We start from the raw sequence: 18,907 nt of genomic DNA on the forward strand, positions 1-18,907 counted from the left end.
AAAAAATAAAAAAAAAATAAAAAAAGATACTATGTCAGAGTAAACGTGTTCTACTCGTATATATATTGGAAAAATTGGCCCAAAATTCGATTGGTTCAAGCCCACAGCCCCAACCCACCACCTGAAAAGTCTGACCCGATCCACCGACCCAATCCACTCATTATCCAATTCGGTTTCCATTTTTAGATGACTGAAATCCATTTCATTCTTATTCTTTTTCCTTGACCGAATTTATTAACCCTCCTCGTATTCTTCCCTCTTTCTCAATTTTTTTGCGTCATCATCAATGACTTTTCCCTGTTTATACACTACCTTTGGAAAAAAAAAAGAAGAGAGAAACAAGAGAGGAAAAAATAAAAGAGATAGGTAAACCTGAGTGGTTCGATGGTGCCTTGGTGGCTATCGTCCCTTGGTGGGTTTGAGCAACCGATGGTTGGGTTGCCGGCCTTTGTGACTGTAGGCTTCCCCATCGGATCCAACTATCTGGGCTGAAATTATTTAATCGTTGCTATTTTTTTCTCACTGTTCTTATTAATCTGTAATAATTGATATATTGGTTTGTATTCTGCTGTAATAATTGTATTTTTTTGTGGGTTCACTGCAGGAATAAACTCCCAAAATATAGATACGGATGAGACAATAACAAAAAATAATATATTTCTCACTTCTAGATATTATAATTATTTTTGTCCCTGTCCGTTTTCTTCCCCCCTCTTCCTTTCAATTTTTCTTTTGCGTTAACGATTTTCATGTGGACAACCCTTTAATAATTAAACGATGATGTAAATATTGATTTTCGTTCTTCACTTTATGGCGTCAAAGATTGCATATATCTAGTTTCATGAGAATTATAATTAAAATAAAATATAAGGTTAATTATACTTGTACCCCTCTAAAAATATTAAATTTATATTTTTTTCTCATAGATGGAAAAATTTTAAAATTACAGTTACACCCCCAACAAAAATTCTCGATTTATACCTGACTATCTTCCGTTAGAATTTGGACGAAAAATACTGACACAAGCAAAAAAAAAAGAACTATATAGATTTTCAATTTTGTCTCTCATTTAATATTCTCATATAACTTTTGTATTTATAAAAGATAAATATAATATATATATAGAGAGAGAGAGTTAGATTTACATCATTATATTTTTTTCTTCATAAATACAAAATTATTACCTGAAAATATTAAATGAAGAGCAAATAAAATTTATACAATTTTTTCTTGCTAAAGTTAGCATTTTTTGTCCGAATCCTAATAAAAGGAAGTCAAGTGTAAATAATGAAGTTTTATATGGAGAGTAAATATCATCTCAAAACTTCTTTAAAGGAAAGCGTAATTTTATAATTTTTGAGAAAATTTAAATATAATTAACCCTAAAATATATAACATAGTTGTGTTGGTATTGTGGCGTATCTTAAATTTTCTGGTGTTCCCCCATATGTGTCCATGCATCATAGCCAGGGAGAAATGATGGCAGGAAAATAACAGCTACCTGCAAACAACAGTACCGAGTGCAAGATCAAGTACAAAAGAGTGTATGGATCCCATCATCTGAATAAGAGAGCAACTCGATTTGCTGGTTTTAGATCATTGCAAACGACAACATCCTCGGTTGTTTCTTGTTCTCAATAAGAATAGTTTCGGAACTGTACTCAGCCTGGAAAAATCAGGCAGCTTCTAGAGCCGGTTATTCAAAGCATGTGTAATCACAAGGTTTCGATTATCTAAAGTCAGGACTCCGCAGTGAAATTATTTCAGACGTTGAATCCTTCCGCACGGAGGCATTTCCGGTGGGCCTCAATCCATTTTCCACAAGCGGCTTCGCCATGCTCCACGATACATTCATCCCTCAGCTTCTTTGTCTCGGGGCAAGCACAACAGATCTTCTTCCTCGGCTTTGAGTCGGGCCCAGAGGCTACAGTTTCGGACCTTTGGTCTTTCTGTGATTGAAGGGAGATGACAGAGGAAGAGTTCTGAATCGGGAGTCCGCCCATTGTCAGCCGTCCAAGGAGGATATTGAGTACAAGAGAAGCTAGCAATACAAAAGAACAGAGAATCGCTTTAGAATAATGTAAATGAACAAGTCTCCTGAAATCCATTGAAAGACGACAATTGTGAAATAGAGTTGATCTTCAGAGACCACAGTAGCATAACATATTAGCACTCGGTAATTAAAACGACCCAAAACCAGCTCTTTTGGATTTGCCGTCAAACTTTGTGGTATTATGAACTACATGAATCTATGGGAAGAAACTAAAGGTCGCCTCAACTTTGAACCAAATAATGACCAGTTCCACACTATATATTCAACATGAAGTTCCTACTTCTGTCTTGGACAAATAATAGACATTGAGAGGCAAGATAGCATCTGAAGGCATGAATTCAGTTCTACATCCGTAGGTCTGATAAACAAGCTCTGATTCAAAACAGAACCGGTGAGAGAATAGGTGCCTTTACTGGTTGCTGGTTCAAATGGCTCAAACAATGATTCAACCAGTATGATGTCAAATAGAATTAGTAATTTTAGGAAGTACATAGCTATTGAGGTTAACACAAAAAGGGACAGGCAACATCCTTCAACACACAACAAACAACAGAAACTCAGCCAATTTTGACCATAAGAGAGTCCATTTGTTGATCAAAATCCGGACAACTTAATTCAGAAACATACATGAAAGACGTCTTTTCTTACGACACACACTTATAGGAAAACAAAAGATAAACGGAAAACCAATAAAAAGAATGTCTACTATGCTGCTCTATGTGCAAATTGAGACCCAACTCATTTACCATCTCAAAAGGCGAACAAATGAAGAAAACAACCCCCTGGCCAGCTATCCGGTTGCCAAGTTTTTCACAAGTTCTCTAGACATTTTGTTATATAGCCTAATCCAGTCCGAACTAGTAGCCTGTTCCAGGTTGAACCAGCTGAGCCACCACCCATGTCTCAGCTGATTAACTTAATAACAGCACAAACTCGGACAAGAAACCTACACCAAAGAAGAAGCCTCGAGACTAAAACATGACAAAAATTGACATATCAAACAAACAATGATCTGAAGAAAGTTTTGCAGATGCACAACCTATCCTTTTATCATGTGAGCTCTACCAAAGCAAATCAGGGGCATGAAATCCCAATCACGCATCAACCTATAGAACTTCAGGCCCAAACGAATCAGCGCTCTAAATATTTAAATTCCTACTTACCTTATAAATACTAATTACCAAAATACTCCCGAGAATTCCCCATCAAACGACTCAATCACATATTTCTTTTATCTGCAGTTCATTTCATGATCCTCTATCAACCTCAATCAATACTAAACAAGTAAAATTTTCAAAATCTCAGATTCAATTCAGTATTTTAGCAGAACTTTTCCAATCAAATCCAAAGCCGGAGGCATCGAACAAATTCATATCGTGTAAACTGAAAGATTTTATCACCACACGACGAAGTAAAAGTAAAAACATAACACCATGAGTCAAAATCACAAAGTCTGCAGAATCCCACCATTAATCAAGTATCAGAAATCCCATTTGCACTGTAAACTGATCAATCCAGTGATGAGCTTAACAAGGAACAGTGCAGAATACATGCTCCCCCTCCCCCACCCAAAAAAAGGAAAGAAATCTCATGTAGTCAGACCCGTAAAGAAATTTTGCATAAAAGAATCATACCTTGATTTCTTCCTTATAGCGCAAGCAAAAGCATATGTGTAAATGGTCTTTGATTAAGAGATGATTGATGGAAGAAGAGGCTCTTAGAATTGGGTTTTTGGTGGTGCAAACGCAACCTGAGGGAATGTTCCTCAACCCAAAAGCGTGTCTCAACCAAAACTGCTTAACTCTGTATGTATTTCTCCGACCTATATACAGAAATTCTAACCTAATAATACATTTTGAATCAATTATAGCACAAGTATAATATATTTATTTTGTCATTAGTATATAATTTAAAAAAAATTATTAATCACACAATAAATATTATCACATTATCAAACTTAATTTAAATTAAAAAAAAAATAGAATAACTACAATCCTCTTCCTAGAAGTTTGGTGTAATTACACGTAAAATTTCCTGTGGTTTGAAAAATTATATTTAACACCCTCCATTAGTCAAAATTCACCAAATACTCGTCAAAGGTTAAATTAAAATTGTCTAAATTACCCTTACAAACTCAAAACAAGCACAAAATCCCCTTAGTTTAAAAAGAAAGTTTAAATCTTAATATTTTAAAAAAGAAGCATTTAATGCCCCTCAATCATTTTCTGTTCATGAATTTGCAGTTGGAAACTAATTTTCATATTTTGACATGTATATTATTTATTTTAAAATATTCAATTAATATTTAATTTCGTTTCTCTCTGACATCACGACGTTTCATCCTTTCGTGCACAGGGGCTAGACAGAAAATAAAACTTAAACTTAGCTGAATATTTGTACGGGTAAATAGTATAATTGACCTCTTAAGTTTGTATCTAAAGTCACTTTATTTTGTTAAATTCTTATATTGATTTTACCGTCCCCAAATTTTAGTTTTTATTTCAATGTAATCCCTCTTATTCTTTTTTGGCAAAAATATGGTCAAAAAGAATACTTTTGGAGTACTTATTTCTATTGTAAGAATGCATTCGTATCTGTACTTGAGTATCATTTTCAATAATAAATAAGAATTAGGTTAAAAAAATACAAGCGCATTTCATTATTTATTAAAAACTAATAAAACTATAAGTGTTTTAATTTTTTTTTAAATTTGAATTATTATTGATTTTAAAATATATTAATAAATTCTGATCATAAATTATAATAATAAAAAATTAAATTTTTATATGTTACGGGACTAAGTGAGCATGTGCTGCTCACGTGCACGAAGTCTATTTATTTTCAACATCTATCAGAGCAGGGAAGAAATCTATCAAATTTTTTCGATTGTGAGACTAATATTATAGACCTCCTTAAACGAGAGATAGAATATACAACACTCCTTATCTAATGGAACCAAAAATACAATTTTCCTTGTAAATTGAAATTTCTGCAAGCCCTCATGGATTTTGTACCGGGGCGGGTAGAGAAAAGATGGGTCAGGGGCGGGTCAGATCCACCCATAGAGTGAAACGCGAGATATTATTTGGGTAAACACGCTTTAGCCTTCTTGTTCTACAAGACGGTTTCCCAGAAGAATAAAAACCGAGACACAGAACCCCTTAACACGGGGAAAAAAAAAACATCAGCGGAGGCAAAATCTAATACTGTTCTGGCTCAAAAATCAGAAGAGAATCGAGTCTGTTTGTCGTAATTATACAGTAGAGAGAACAAATGGAGTCAGTGTTTGGATTGGTGGGCAAGGATTTCGCGATAGTGGTGGCGGACACATCGGCCGTCCACAGCATCCTCGTGCACAAGACTAACGAGGATAAGATCATGGTGCTAGATTCTCACAAGCTCATGGGGGCATCTGGAGAGACCGGCGACAGGTTAAAACCCTTTTCCCAATTGCTACCAATATGTGTTTGTTTCTTTATTTTATTGGTTTTTTATATGCCTTTGTCATTAAGCGTGTTTGGTTTATTATGATCTAGTCTTTTTGTTGAAGTTTAATGTACTCACTCTATTGATTTTTTTGAGTCTCTGCGCGCGGGATGTGTGCTACCATTTTAAGATTTAGGGTAAGACTTTTGGTGAAGGAAAGTGGACTCGGAATTGGATGAAATGTGTCTAATTTGAGATGACTTGGAAAGAACGCCTGGTTTCTTTTTCCCGTATTTTATGATGTGGTGCTATGGCTAAGGTAGAATATTTAAATACTACTAATAGTTATCAATGTTGTATAAAGATGAAAAATCTTTTCTCAAGTATATTCATAAAGAGGAGTTTGTATGAAATGTTTTAAGCTTTGACTTAGCTTATGATAAGTTAAAAATTATAGAAAGGCATTTATTAAAATTTGGGGAGAGTTAACTAACAATGAACTATTGGTGTAAGGAGCACCTTTCAAACTTACAAGATGTAGCGACTCAAAGGTTGAAGGGGCCAAGGTAGTTGCTTTAGGCCTTTCATCAGTAATGTAGGACTGTTTTGTGTTTAACAGTGAGCTTGTCTTTATTTTTTAGTGGAAAAAAATTGTGGGTTTAGCTTTTGTTCTGAGTTTGTAGCCAAGATAGTTTTCTTTCTGCCATCTTGGCATTTCGCCAAATCAATTGAACTTCTAATTGCGTGTTTACTTTTTGGGGGCCATAATATTCTTGAGTGTTGATCATAAATAATATCACTTGAGATCATAGTTTTACAAGGTGATGTTTCCATTCTATTTACAAGAATTCTTTTCTGAACCATTTATCTAGTTGGACTTCCTATTGGCTGAAGCTCTATTACTTAAGTTCAGAACTTTAGTGATTAACTTTCACGGCATGATGTCTTAGGGCTCAGTTTACGGAGTACATACAGAAGAATGTGGCCTTGTACCAATTTCGTAATGGCATTCCTTTGACGACTGCCGCTGCTGCAAACTTTACCAGAGGCGAGCTTGCCACAGCCTTGCGAAAGGTAATAAAGTTCTTTAAGGTTTCTCTATGATTGTTTGATCTGTCTAGTAGAAATGTTAAGGGTTTAGACTTCTTTAACTGATTACTTAGTAATTGCTATTACAATCCTTTTCAAGATTTCTTGATCATGAAGGCATAAATTAACATTGATGCCAGTCCTCTTTTGTTTATTTTGAACTTGAAAATATACTTTTTGACATCATGTACATGGTTGATGATATATTACTTTCAATCTTTTTCTTTATCCATTTGTTTTGTCGTTTCTAAGTGATTTCTGATTTTGTAATTGTTATAGAAATCATTTTAGACGATGAAACTATGTGTCTTTTAGCTTTAGACAGATAGTTGTTTGGTTCGTAGAAGTTTTGCAAGACTTTGAATAAACCATGAAATGACTTGCAACCTGATTTTCTTCTAGAACACTAACCTGTATATATTGAAAATTTTGGCATACATCATATATTAATATTTGTGTTTCTCCTGATGGCTTTACGTACTTGACGAATATTAGCTGATTGTTCATGGTGACTGCTTTTCTAATTCTCAGGCTTATAGAAAAACTTCACTTTAAATGCTTGCATAAGCTTGTTCGTGTATTATTCTGTAAAACCCATCTGTGATGCATTATTGCCACTTCTGGAACATATAAATAGAAGGAGGAAGCTGTTAAGTTTGTGTCATGGTGAGCATATTCATGCACAAGGAACTGATTCATTTTTACCCATATCTTCCAGAGATGCTGCTTGTATAGTTTTACACTTTCAGTAGTAGAATGTGTCTTGGATATGAAGTATGAAGCATTAAGTGGCTGATAGATTCTATAGTCCGGTCTCTCTCTATTGCATGTAAAGATAAGTGATGGTATTTGAAGAATAGGAGCTAGAAGATAGGTGCTCAGACACTACGCAAAAAGTGGAAGAAGGATGAGATTGAATCATGCTCGGTTGTCATCATTTTGTGTATTGCTTGTATTTTATTTAACCTTTGCTGCGTTTTTGGTTATTTCAGAATCCGTACATGGTGAATATCATTCTGGCCGGATATGATAAGGAGACAGGCCCTTCTCTCTACTACATTGATTATATTGCATCCCTTCACAAGCTTGATAAAGCAGCATTTGGTTATGGATCCTACTTTGCCCTCTCCATGATGGATAGGCACTACCGCCGGAACATGACAGTTGATGAGGCCATTGAGTTGGTCGACAAGTGCATAATGGAAATAAGGACTAGGCTGGTCATAGCCCCTCCAAACTTTGTAATCAAAATTGTTGATAAGGACGGGGCAAGAGAATTCGCCTGGCGCGAGTCTATCAAGGATGCCCCTGTTCCTACCTTGGCCTGAGGCTTTTCACTTGTTTATGAAACTTTGAACTCATTGCTGCTGAAAATTGCAAGACTGTTTACATCTCCATATACTGGAAATGCTTTGTTCTTAAATTTGTAACACTCCAGAATTCTTGCAGTTTGAGGAAATTTATGCGCCCTTAATATGAACTATGGATGTGAGATTTCCTCCTTGCTGACAGTATGTTTTTCATGTAGGTCATGAGTTTATGTGAACTTAAACGGGTTGTTGCATTTCCAGTGTTTGTGCGTTAATTGAATATTCTTGTTGATTTTGCTTGTGTTTGAGTGGGGTATTACATTGTTGACCTCCTCATGGTCAGTTTTATCTTCAGGGTTGATTTAGATTAGGCTTGAGGAACATGGAGTGGAACTCTTTTTACTTGTGTGAAATTGAGTTTATCATTTTATGTGAGTGTGTTATGAACTGATAATACTTGGTTTAGTGAAAATTGCATTTAATTTCTAAAACATTAAGGCCTTGGTTTCTAAATTGTGTAGGATAGAAGGGTGACAGAAATGCATGATAAAAATTATGATTTATATAAACTAATAATGTATTTACTATCATGGATTAAAATTGGAAATGTTTATGTTTTTAATCCAAGGACAAGCCTTATCTAAGCCCCAGCATAACTAACATTTGGCCGAATTTCATAGACATTCAAGATTAGGGGTGGCAGATTTGAAGCTCGAGTCGCCAACTCGAGTTCAAGCTCAAAATATCTTGTTTATAAGTTTGCGAGTTTTTTCTATTTTTTTATATATAATTTTATTTTTAATTTTTTTTATATATTTAACTCTATATTCAATACTATATCAATTTTATATGTAAAATTCCATATAATATAATTATTAATTAATATCATATATTTTAATTTTAGATGTACATTATGGTACTTTTATTTCTATATTTCATCTTTATACAAAACAAGTTTAATCAACAATTCATTAAGTTTTAATATTTTTTTAAATAATTATATAATATGACGCATGCATATAAATTATATTTTAGATTTCAATGCCATTTGTAATCTCTTATACTTTTTCTAAATTAACAAGTCCTAACAATTAATTAACTTATAATTTTTTATATCTATTTGCGAGTATACACTTATACCAAGATACATAGTATGCAATCTATTTTATTACTTATAAATTTATGTCAAAATTTGATGATTCTCATAAATTAATGTAAAGGTAATGTGTAATTATTTTTATTGTTATTTTATTATATATTATGAGATTGGTCGCTATTTTTATACTCTTGATTTTAAAAATTCATCTTTTAATTATTAACCATTAGTGTAATTATCCATTTCATTTTATTCTTCTAAGTTTATTATTCTAGTATGCTTTTTATACTTTTTGGAACTCTAAAGAAATTATCCCTATTGTTCTACTTAATTTTTGATACATTAATTCATTAATACTCTTTGTTTATTTTTTTAAAAATCTATTTTAAATCTTTTTTGGGTTTGTTATTATCTAAACTTATTATTATAATTTATCTAAATTAAGTCTAATTACACAAACACCCCCTATCTAATTATATTCTTTGGTATTGTAATTGTAGTTTACATCGACACCCCCTTAGGGGCAAGAACTTATACAAGCACCCTTTGAAGTATATAGAACTATCTTATCAAGGGTGTACTTGCGGTTTTGGAAAATGTATGGATATTTGTGTAATTAGACCTAAACATAGTGGATGTCAATTTAATTTACCCAATATTTTGCCGAAGGAAATTGACATGCACAAAGATTGGAGGGAAGAAGCGTCAAGAAAGGAAACAAAAGCAAAGTATATACTTTATGCAAGGGGAACATCGACTTTTCCATTAGATCATAGCAGACGAGTATCCATCAATGCAAGAATAAAAATTAGCAAATGTCACAAAGTCTCATGGAGATGTAAAGGTTCTCTAATATGAAACAGAATAATGAACAAGTGAACAACATGCATTCTCCAAAGGATAAATTCTGTTCCTCTTTTCATGTAGAATGAACAGATAGAGACACATACCTTCAGGCACATAACTTCGTTCTTCTTGTCGTTGCTGCGTGTGCATATCAACTTTTCCGTTTTATTCCATCCTGGGGATCTAAGGTAGCTCCCAGAAATTTCATTACTTTTCCAGCACAGGTAACTTCATTGTCTTAGCAAAATATTCTCAGACTATTTGTATGTAAATGAAGTAGAAATAGGCACAGTTCAAGGCTGACTACTATGCAACACAGAAAGACATAGAGTGACTCAGTACAGTAAATTATGAACCTTCAAACTTACAAAGATCATAGTTCTTTTCTGTATTTCTTCTCTAACATTGATCAGTAACCAAATGGTTAAATTTGCAGTTTTTAGCTATCTGTAGCACTCTTAAAAATACTTGAACAGTAAGCCTGATTTAAGTGGACGTGATCAAATGAGCAAGAAACGACATGAAAGCATTCGATCTACATGCCATGAGAAATTATCCAACCATGCACTGTTTTTACATTCAGAATGGAAAGTACGTTACATAACTCGATAATCACATACAAGAAGCATAGAAAAGAACGGAACAGAGAGAGAAGAATTGTAGTGGCGTGAGAGAAGGCGTTAAGAGTATGTTTGACTCTAGGCATTCTACAACATCAAGACATGCACTGAGTCCGTGTTTATGTGATGGAAATCAAGCCATAGGAACTCAAACATGAGGCATAAGATCATCTACAGGAGTAAGGTAGTGCCTTTGACAGAAGAACCGACCACCAAATAGTCATAATCTGAATGCAGTATAACAGAAGAAGCTCCGACCAAGGTGCCATAACTTCTTGATGGAACATAAGATTGGATGTCCATCTCAAATATTATAACCACAAAACCAAAATGTATAAGCATGAGTAGATATAGCAAGTCTAATTGCAGTGTCATGAACAGATATTCAGAAATCTTTCTTTGTATCAGATTTCGGACGAATGTGCTTCAACACTCTATAAGTGGCCAGACAAGTGAAAGCATAAGCATGTACGGCAACTATTTAAGACATTAAGAATGAAACATAGATAACACAAATCATTGTCTCATAAGAAAATTTACAGCAAAGGCTATCTATTAGGAAATGGACAAGGAATAATGTAGAGCATAAGAGGAAGAAAAAATTATCGACAAGCTAATCACATTTCTAGTTAATTGCAGCTCTAACGACAGAATTTCTAGCTTTCTTGCTGAAGCACGTCCAGTTCCTGGGAAATCCGTATCTGACCAGTGTGATGAACCAGATTTCTCCTCAAATCTCACCATCCTTTATCGAGTCTGACAAAAACTATTGTAGATCTAGCTTGAAAAGGTTATAATCAATATCAGCAACACTTTCTTGGCCTTGAAATTCCTAGTTTCATACAGTGCAAACAAGTATTTTCAATCGAAACATCATTGTGGCTTCGACCAACCTTAATCATACTTTTCCCTCCACGAATAAACAAGAAAGAAAACCCAAGAAAGTCCTAAAACAATGTCCCCAACAACCAGCCTCACCCAATCATACCCAAGATCTTCAACTTTCCTCTCAAAGTAAACTCTCCAAATGGCCATTGCAACATGGAGAAGCACACACCCTCTAGCAAAAAAGCTATGAAACTCCCTGTCCCTCACAAATGCCACCATGAACAAGAAAAACCCAATGGCAAACAAAAGCAAGCCCGAGAACGAATCGGACGTCCGAATTAACAGCTGATCATGGGGTGTTGAGCCCAAAAGCTTGCTAGCATGGTCCTTACCATGGCTAAACACAAACACCTCATCCCTATAGAACATCATCATGGCTCCACATGTTAAGGCCACCAAAGAATGGAGCGTACAGATAAGAAAAAATCCAGGGGACACCATTGATCACTCAAAAGACTAGTGAAATCTGTCTCCTTGTCTTTTTAGTCAATCAAGTTTCAAGTTTTAGCCCTGAAAAACATAACCCACATAAACCCTTAGACTATTAGCAAAACCCAGATGCGTTCTTTGATCAACATCAAATTCAACTTGCATTGCCAACCCATATCTAATTCCTCCATGCAATTTTCAGGAAAACAGAGGAAACCCACCATTATATCACTTCCAAAAGCATGATCCCACCCATAAGCAATTAAAGCAAACCAATCAAAACCAGAAACAATTCCTTTCGGGAACGGATAAGTACCTATGCAACGGCCGCTTCCTGATCTCAGGCTCACTCCACGGTGAAGATATGATGATTGCAGTAAAGGGTTTAGCGTGAAAGAAAGAAGACAGATCCAAGAAAAGCTCTTAAGCCAAAAACCCACCTGAGGCTTAATTATGGGGTGGAAATAAATAGGCAGAGGATTGATGGAATAGAGACAGCAACTCACTTTAAAGCTTTATTAGCAAACAAGGAAAGTGTTTGTGCCGATTTTGGTGGTGGAAGGCTGTGTTTACAGCTAGATTAGCTGTTATTTTCCTTTAACGATCAACTTTTGTACCCAAAACAGAGGACAATTAATTGGATGAAAGCTGTTCCTTTTTCTTGTGTCATCAATGGACAAAAGTTTTTCCAAACACCCAAGAACCCTTTTATTATTTTCTATATTTACATGGGAAAGGAAGACATCTGGATGCAGATCTTGAGATATTTATTCAGAATGATAGCTCATAGCTGGCCTGGCCGTGAGTTTTCCATCAGCAGATTTGGGTCGGCATATAGATGGGCCATGGGCCATGATATCAACTGTGTACTATGAGATTTTGGACACTGTTTTGGATAATGTCTGTTGCTCACATGTTGTTAACCAGTGATGTCATAAATCATGAAACGTCTGTATCTGCATCTCTGCTGAGTATTTTACACAATCTCACAAGCCGCCAAATTCCTCCGCTTTAATAAATAGGATAATTTCATCTGCACCGGATGATTTAATATAATATTTTTTTATTTTAAAAAGATTATACAGACCTTTATTATAAATCAATATTATTTATATAAACTAATTATGTTTTTAAAAAAAACATATATATGTACTTTTGGACAACATCAATATTATACCAATTATCTCTACTTTTTGACTGTTAATAATAATCTCTTTAATTATATTAAAAAAATATGATTAATTTGTATAAATAAATAGGTGAGTGGGGTATAAATATAATCATCTATAATAAATATTTGGTTCAATGAGAATGGTAATGCAGTAGTTCAAATATTTTTTTATTAATTTCTCATGTCTTTATTTATTTTATGGTTGGTTCTTTATTTTTTTTAAACGCTCTATACTAATTCCTTATTTGTTAAATATAACTTATTAAAGTCCCTGACAATCTAAATTACAGAATATTTCATCGAAACGGGTAAAATTAGAAAAATATCAAATTCTTGTGTTAGTCTTTCATTAAAATGTCATTACATTACATGTCAGGAAACAAAAGTAGAAAAAAAACTCAAAAACTACAAGACCACGTATAAAAAGAAATGTTGTCGTAATTCTCCACAAAATGAAATATAAAACCAAATGCCAAAAAAGAAAGTTTTACATATTATTATAATGACATCAAATCGTGTACTACAATCTGCTTTATATAAAAACAAAAAAAAAAAAAAAATCATGCAACCCCATTTACATTATTTTCATAATAAAAAAGAGTGTTCACCCTACTTATTACCAAGACAGGAAAGATACATTGTCTATCTGCTCTGGAAAAAACTCTCAAGACTTTATACAGTGAATTATGCAGATGAAAATGAGAAAAATCTGTAGGTACACTACCTGAGTACACTAACAAAAGTAAAATGAACTTCAGCATGAAATAAATCCAGAATCTAAATCTAAATTATTGGCAGCAAAGTAGTTACAACATCATGAATTGATATGTTGACAATTTGGATAAATGCTCGAGCAAATTTTCTCTATTCGCTGTGCAAAAAAGTGTCCATGAGAAACCTCAAAAAATCCAAAGAATTGTCGTATAACTGCCAAGTAACAGACTAAAAAAACACTATACAGTACCTCCTCTTTTGGGAAAAATAAATGAAAAATCAAATAAAGTAATTTTCCCTGTTCTTGGGAGTAACTCTTCGACGCTTCCTTGGGCCAGATTTCTTGTCTCTTCCACGTCGAACAGGGCCTTTCTTAGGAAGAGCTCTAGCACGAACTAAAGCTGGTGGAGGACGAGTTCTTGCCATTTGAGCTCTTTGTTCCAATAAATCTCTATGATATGCCTGTCAATGTTTGGGTTCTAAATTATTGATGCCCTGAAAGAAAATCCAAGAAAAACGACATGCGTTGATGACAGGGAACTAAAGCTACCTGTATTACAAAATTGCGTCTTTCGCAATCTAGAAACATATTGATGCTCCAGTTAACTTGGGCTACAACTTTATCCCTCACCGTTGAAAAACTCAGCTGATCCCTAGAAGTAAATCGATCAACTTCATTGAACCACAGACAGCTGAAAAGATTTGTGATGGGAATGTGCTCTCTAATAATTACACACCCTTCAGGTACATCTGCAGAAATTTCAGTTCTCATCAATTCTGAGACCAAATGAGAATGAATCATACAAACACATAAGCCAGTAATAGATGTACCACTAGTTATGGGAAGCTTAGCAGTTGTGTATGGTGTTAAACCCTCCTTTTTATAAAATTCAATTTGGTAATCAATAGAAGCATTATCATATTTCGCTCCAGCTTTGTTTGCCTCAGCTTCTTCAAATACGTCAAAGCGTCTATAATGCCTTGATATAGCAAAAGTCGCATTATGGCGCCACAAGAACCTGAGAGATGAAGCAGTTGATAGCTCAGTGTAGTAGAGCAACAAACTATGGGCAAATGGGTGACTTTATATTGACAACCACTAAGTAGATGTGGCTAACAGCTAAAAGATCAAGGATACCTTTCAAGAATCTGGTAGGGGTCCACAACGAGCTGCAGCTTTCCATCAATCCAGATAGAGAATCGGGTATTTGGAAAGAGCCTATGCAACAATAGCTTTGGCACCTGCTAGAACAAAAGCATTGATTCTAATTCCTTAGCAAAAAGGTCTTTCATAAGTGCATCATCAAATTGAAACCACAAGCTATAAACTATAACTGGAATTCATTATTTAGCCACATTATTTAAAGAGTGAATCAGTTTTTCCGTATTCACGATATTAATCCAAAATAATAACTCTGGCAATCATCAATTTTCTGAGAGTCTAATCGAGGAAAGTTAAGAACAAGACAGTCATGATCAGTGAACTACTCAACAAGGAAAAGCTGGACAAAGCCATGAGTAGCTCTAGCAGCCAGACATACATAGAGTCCACTGCCTTAGAGCTAGATTACGCTGTGGACTTTTGACTTTCTCTAATATCAATTATCTAATTGTCGCAACACATGAAAAGCAAGATAATCAGGCGCCCATAATATCTGTTCTGAAGATTATTAAATGAAAAAATGAACATTTCCTACCACCTGCAGTAAAATAGTCTCATCTACTGCTGAGATGGACTCAATTATAAGAGACTGTACAGTGGATAAAGCAGAAAAACAAAGTTCAAATGCATCATGAAATGAGTATACTAATTTAGAAAGTGCATAACAGCTTACATCCTTGAGTCTGAATAAGAAGAAAACTTAGGCCTAGAAAAACACGGACTTTATGGTTAGAATGTGAAATTGAGTCTTCATCAAGAATTATACTCTCTATGTCAGAAACATATTGACATACACGATGGTTGGTTCAAACTTCTTGGAAACTATGAAGAAAAGAAAAGGGGCAAAAAATCCAAATGAAGCACAGACCTTTCCATTTCTTCTTGGGTCAGTGTAAGGAACATTGCGTACAACTATAATCCTCCATAACCCAACCTGTTTGTCGCTGCCCAAGAGACTAGAATTCTTCATATATCTTTCAGTCTCTTCATCAATGAACATAAAGAAGGGAACTTTGCTTCTTGCAGTTTCACCAATATTCTTTGGCTGCTGAATCACATCATAATTTCCTGAATAGGATGATATAGAAGGAAGCAAGAAATAAGCTTGATAACAAAGATAGTTTAGAGGTTAGACAAGTTGCAAGCAATCCTGCAGCTTCCGCAGTGATATAATTCAAATGCATGCAGCATGCTGAAATCTCAAAGAGATAAAATTGTTGAACTTCAGAGCCTAGCTAATTCTCAGCTGTACCGAATATAGCAGAGGCAACAATGACCTCATGGAACTGCTCCAACACCTCAAGGTCAGCCATATGAATCTCAAATCCAGTTTGATAACCAGCTCTGCAGCCTTTGACAAATCTAAAGAAAAGATATAGAGTAAGTCTGATCGAAGTTAAAACGGGTCCAAAAGGAAAATATATATGTAATGCAGAAGGAAACTGTAACTTACCCACAATGAACAGTCATTGACTCTTTAATATTGAAAGAATCATTCCTCTGTTTCAGAGAAGGATAACCACCAAAATCAGACCCTCCATTTGCTTCAGTTTTCGATGGATTTTCCTCAGAGAAATAATTTAAATGATGAACGATAGGAGATGGTGATGGGAACCCAGGCATACGAGCTATTGCCTGCTCCACGGGAATGTAGCATACCGGACAAGCTGAGGACAACAAAAAAGAGTAAGTTGACTGAATCTACAAAAGCTACGGCAGGCACACACATAAACACACGAAGAACAAAAAACAGGAGTCAGAACTTTCCACTGTGAAAATTTACATTTACATCGTGGTTCAGCAGTTACTCTAAAACAGAAATAAGCAACAAGGTCAAGGGATCCCAACTTACGTCTTGGACCAATTCGCCTCTTATCACCAGGAGGAGGGGGAGGAAATGCAAACCCTTTGCATGGATTGGTTAGAACAGTAGCCGAAGTAGAAGAGTTACCCACAGCTGAAGCATTGAAGAGAGTGGCCCACCCGGTACGATAATCACATACTAACACTTTGTTGATTTTAGAATTACTATGTATTACTTCTTTTCCAGGCAATAGCCAAGGTGTAACATAAGACTTGGTTATGTATCTGGTATCAAATGGCAAACCATAGCCTTCGAAATCATCCTCTGAAAAGAACAAACATAACTACACATATGTTACTCGTATTGAAAATGGATTATCTCATGCTTGCAAAAGATTCCAGCCCAGGCATTAACTGATGCACTGAGTTTTATGCTATAACAGTTAATAGAAATGGACAAAAAAAATCTTTCTTCTCTTCTTCTCAAATATGTCAAAAAAGTAAAAGCTATACAATTGAATCAGATGTGAATCTTCAAATATAAAGACAATTAAGTTTGACAACATTATTTAAGGGGATTGTGGTTGCAAAGAAAAGCTCTCTACTCCTTCAGTTAGTAAGCAATCAATTGGAACCCCAGCAATGTAAAGTTGTGTACAAGAGAAAATGTGAAGGGAACAAAGAAAAATGCATTGCATCGGACCTTTGTTGACTGTAAAGAACCCTGTCATGAAACCCAATACCGCAAATGAAGCCAAAATCAGCATCCCAACTTTCCTTCTGCACAAGTATCTTAAAGTAGAAGAGAAGAATCTTTCCTTCTCCCTAGAACCATTGAGAGACGTCTTCGAAGACCTCCGAGTTATATACACATTCTGAGATTGCAATCCTCCATTCTGTGCCTGTTGCTGCAAGGACCCGAAACTTCCCGATAATCTTAACCCCAATGACCCTCCAGTCATTGTACCTCCAAACCCTCAAAAGTAACTTTCATCTCTTCTTCCTCTCAAATTGCTCCTTCATCCATAAAAGAATTCTGCACACTGTACATAAAATCACAAACAACAGCTCGAGGCGATCAACATCAGATTAATTAGAAAAAACAAAATCAGACATTTCAAAATCAAGAAATCTACCAATTATGCAACAATTAGCAACTAAGATGAATATTGATTCACCAAATTAATTGCCAAAAAAGGAAACAACTATTCATTCTTCAAATTCAGCACGCAACTTCGGAATCCCACCACAGAATCAATACCCAAATATTCAGAAAAGCTCCCCCAATACACCAAATCTATCACAGGCAACACAATATACAAAGCCAAGCGCGCTACCTAACTCACTCGAAAACCATCAATCGATAAACACACGAGCAATTCCCTAAAAGTTTCCAAAAACAAACAGAAACCCGCATCCAAAACTCAACAACAGCACCTCCCATCTACTTCCTCAATGCCCATTCACACCCACAATAAATTCGATCAAAAGAATAAATCCGACATAAAACAAACTCCTTCAGTTAGTTGAAAAATTCGATTCAACCCAGAAATCCAAGACCCCAATCGTTACTGGGAAACGCAAATCTGGACCCACATACATAAATGCCCCACGTAAATTTAGGGCCCAAAAACAGAGATATTTATGAGATTGGGTTTAGCAACTCACATTTGCATATTACGAAAACGTAATAATTCCAATTTTCTTAGAGAGAGAAAATGGAAATGCATATATATATCTTTTCATATATATATATATATTATATTTCGGATTTGCGTAGTGTTTGGCCACTGTTTTTCTTCGTGTGCTGCTTGTAACAGTCGCTTTGCATAAAATTTGGGGTTAATTTATTTTGGTGAAAAATTGTATTGCCAAACATGCGCAGATTTTCAGAATTCGAGAAATATTCTCTAATAATTAGGAGTGCAAGAATTTTCGCAAGGATATGATTTCTTTTTCCTATTTTAATCTAAGTTGGTGAATTATAAGTTTCTTAAAATATTAAAGAGCTCCATAATTTTTTAAAATTTACTGTTTGTAAGTTTTTAATAATTTATTTTTAAATTTGATAAGCTCTTCTTTTTAAAAAAAATACTTTATAATATGGGATAATTATATTGTCTTTTCATGAAATTTGGTATAATTACATGTAAACTGATTTGAGAAACTACATCTAATATTCATGACCTTTGTTTACCCCCAATTAACTTATTATTGATTTATTGCAGGTTAAATAAATTTTGGATAGTTTGGTCAGAAAAAGATTTATTTGACCTGCAATAAGTCAGTAACAGTGTGTC

At 34.8% G+C, this 18,907-nt stretch overlaps 4 protein-coding genes across 8 annotated transcripts; 1 reads left to right on the forward strand and 3 right to left on the reverse strand.

The window, feature by feature from the left end:
- Nucleotides 1–1,561: 1,561 nt before the first annotated feature.
- On the reverse strand, nucleotides 1,562–3,863 carry LOC105177001 (cytochrome c oxidase copper chaperone 1). 3 transcript variants are annotated; one of them, XM_020698791.2, is made up of 2 exons: nucleotides 3,688–3,863; nucleotides 1,562–2,041 (listed from the first exon to the last, which is right to left on the reverse strand). In XM_020698791.2, exon 2 carries the CDS (start codon nucleotides 2,001–2,003, stop codon nucleotides 1,764–1,766), a length of 240 nt encoding a protein of 79 aa, XP_020554450.1. In that variant the 5' UTR covers nucleotides 2,004–2,041; nucleotides 3,688–3,863; the 3' UTR covers nucleotides 1,562–1,763. The 3 variants fall into 3 exon arrangements, with proteins under 3 accessions (XP_020554450.1, XP_020554451.1, XP_020554452.1); XM_020698792.2 differs by lacking the exon at nucleotides 3,688–3,863 and adding an exon at nucleotides 3,521–3,668; XM_020698793.2 differs by lacking the exon at nucleotides 3,688–3,863 and adding an exon at nucleotides 2,800–3,490.
- Nucleotides 3,864–5,191: 1,328 nt separating this feature from the next.
- Nucleotides 5,192–8,048, forward strand: LOC105177000 (proteasome subunit beta type-2-B). The gene is made up of 3 exons (XM_011100013.3): nucleotides 5,192–5,484; nucleotides 6,430–6,553; nucleotides 7,561–8,048. Exons 1-3 carry the CDS (start codon nucleotides 5,327–5,329, stop codon nucleotides 7,894–7,896), a joined length of 618 nt encoding a protein of 205 aa, XP_011098315.1. The 5' UTR covers nucleotides 5,192–5,326; the 3' UTR covers nucleotides 7,897–8,048.
- Nucleotides 8,049–10,909: 2,861 nt separating this feature from the next.
- On the reverse strand, nucleotides 10,910–12,559 carry LOC105176999 (uncharacterized). Its single transcript, XM_011100012.3, has 2 exons — nucleotides 12,074–12,559; nucleotides 10,910–11,838 (listed from the first exon to the last, which is right to left on the reverse strand). The coding sequence occupies exon 2, from the start codon at nucleotides 11,767–11,769 to the stop codon at nucleotides 11,335–11,337; it is 435 nt and encodes a 144-aa protein (XP_011098314.1). The 5' UTR covers nucleotides 11,770–11,838; nucleotides 12,074–12,559; the 3' UTR covers nucleotides 10,910–11,334.
- A 1,211-nt stretch (nucleotides 12,560–13,770) lies between these two features.
- On the reverse strand, nucleotides 13,771–18,423 carry LOC105176998 (tRNA (met) cytidine acetyltransferase, putative (DUF616)). 3 transcript variants are annotated; one of them, XM_011100010.3, is made up of 10 exons: nucleotides 18,276–18,423; nucleotides 17,311–17,650; nucleotides 16,657–16,932; nucleotides 16,258–16,471; nucleotides 16,057–16,166; nucleotides 15,673–15,872; nucleotides 14,781–14,884; nucleotides 14,474–14,661; nucleotides 14,193–14,392; nucleotides 13,771–14,104 (listed from the first exon to the last, which is right to left on the reverse strand). In XM_011100010.3, the coding sequence occupies exons 2-10, from the start codon at nucleotides 17,567–17,569 to the stop codon at nucleotides 13,922–13,924; spliced, it is 1,734 nt and encodes a 577-aa protein (XP_011098312.1). In that variant the 5' UTR covers nucleotides 17,570–17,650; nucleotides 18,276–18,423; the 3' UTR covers nucleotides 13,771–13,921. The 3 variants fall into 3 exon arrangements, with proteins under 3 accessions (XP_011098312.1, XP_011098311.1, XP_011098310.1); XM_011100009.3 differs by lacking the exon at nucleotides 18,276–18,423 and adding an exon at nucleotides 17,945–18,261; XM_011100008.3 differs by lacking the exon at nucleotides 18,276–18,423 and adding an exon at nucleotides 17,744–18,261.
- Nucleotides 18,424–18,907: the final 484 nt, after the last annotated feature.

Source organism: Sesamum indicum, linkage group LG13 (assembly GCF_026168435.1).
Source record: "Sesamum indicum cultivar Baizhima isolate 11 linkage group LG13, ASM2616843v1, whole genome shotgun sequence".
Taxonomy (NCBI): domain Eukaryota; kingdom Viridiplantae; phylum Streptophyta; class Magnoliopsida; order Lamiales; family Pedaliaceae; genus Sesamum; species Sesamum indicum.

Excerpts from the sequence above, each read along its gene's own strand:
- LOC105176998 (XM_011100010.3), bottom strand. The coding sequence starts at position 17,569 with ATGACTGGAGGGTCATTGGGGTTAAGATTATCGGGAAGTTTCGGGTCC. Across the intron at positions 16,167-16,257 it reads TCAATGACTGTTCATTGTGG|ATTTGTCAAAGGCTGCAGAG; the intron begins GTAAGTTACAGT and ends TCTTTTCTTTAG. Across the intron at positions 14,662-14,780 it reads CCCTACCAGATTCTTGAAAG|GTTCTTGTGGCGCCATAATG; the intron begins GTATCCTTGATC and ends TTCATCTCTCAG.
- LOC105177001 (XM_020698791.2), bottom strand. The coding sequence starts at position 2,003 with ATGGGCGGACTCCCGATTCAGAACTCTTCCTCTGTCATCTCCCTTCAA.
- LOC105176999 (XM_011100012.3), bottom strand. The coding sequence starts at position 11,769 with ATGGTGTCCCCTGGATTTTTTCTTATCTGTACGCTCCATTCTTTGGTG.
- LOC105177000 (XM_011100013.3), top strand. The coding sequence starts at position 5,327 with ATGGAGTCAGTGTTTGGATTGGTGGGCAAGGATTTCGCGATAGTGGTG. Across the intron at positions 5,485-6,429 it reads TCTGGAGAGACCGGCGACAG|GGCTCAGTTTACGGAGTACA; the intron begins GTTAAAACCCTT and ends ATGATGTCTTAG. Across the intron at positions 6,554-7,560 it reads TTGCCACAGCCTTGCGAAAG|AATCCGTACATGGTGAATAT; the intron begins GTAATAAAGTTC and ends TGGTTATTTCAG.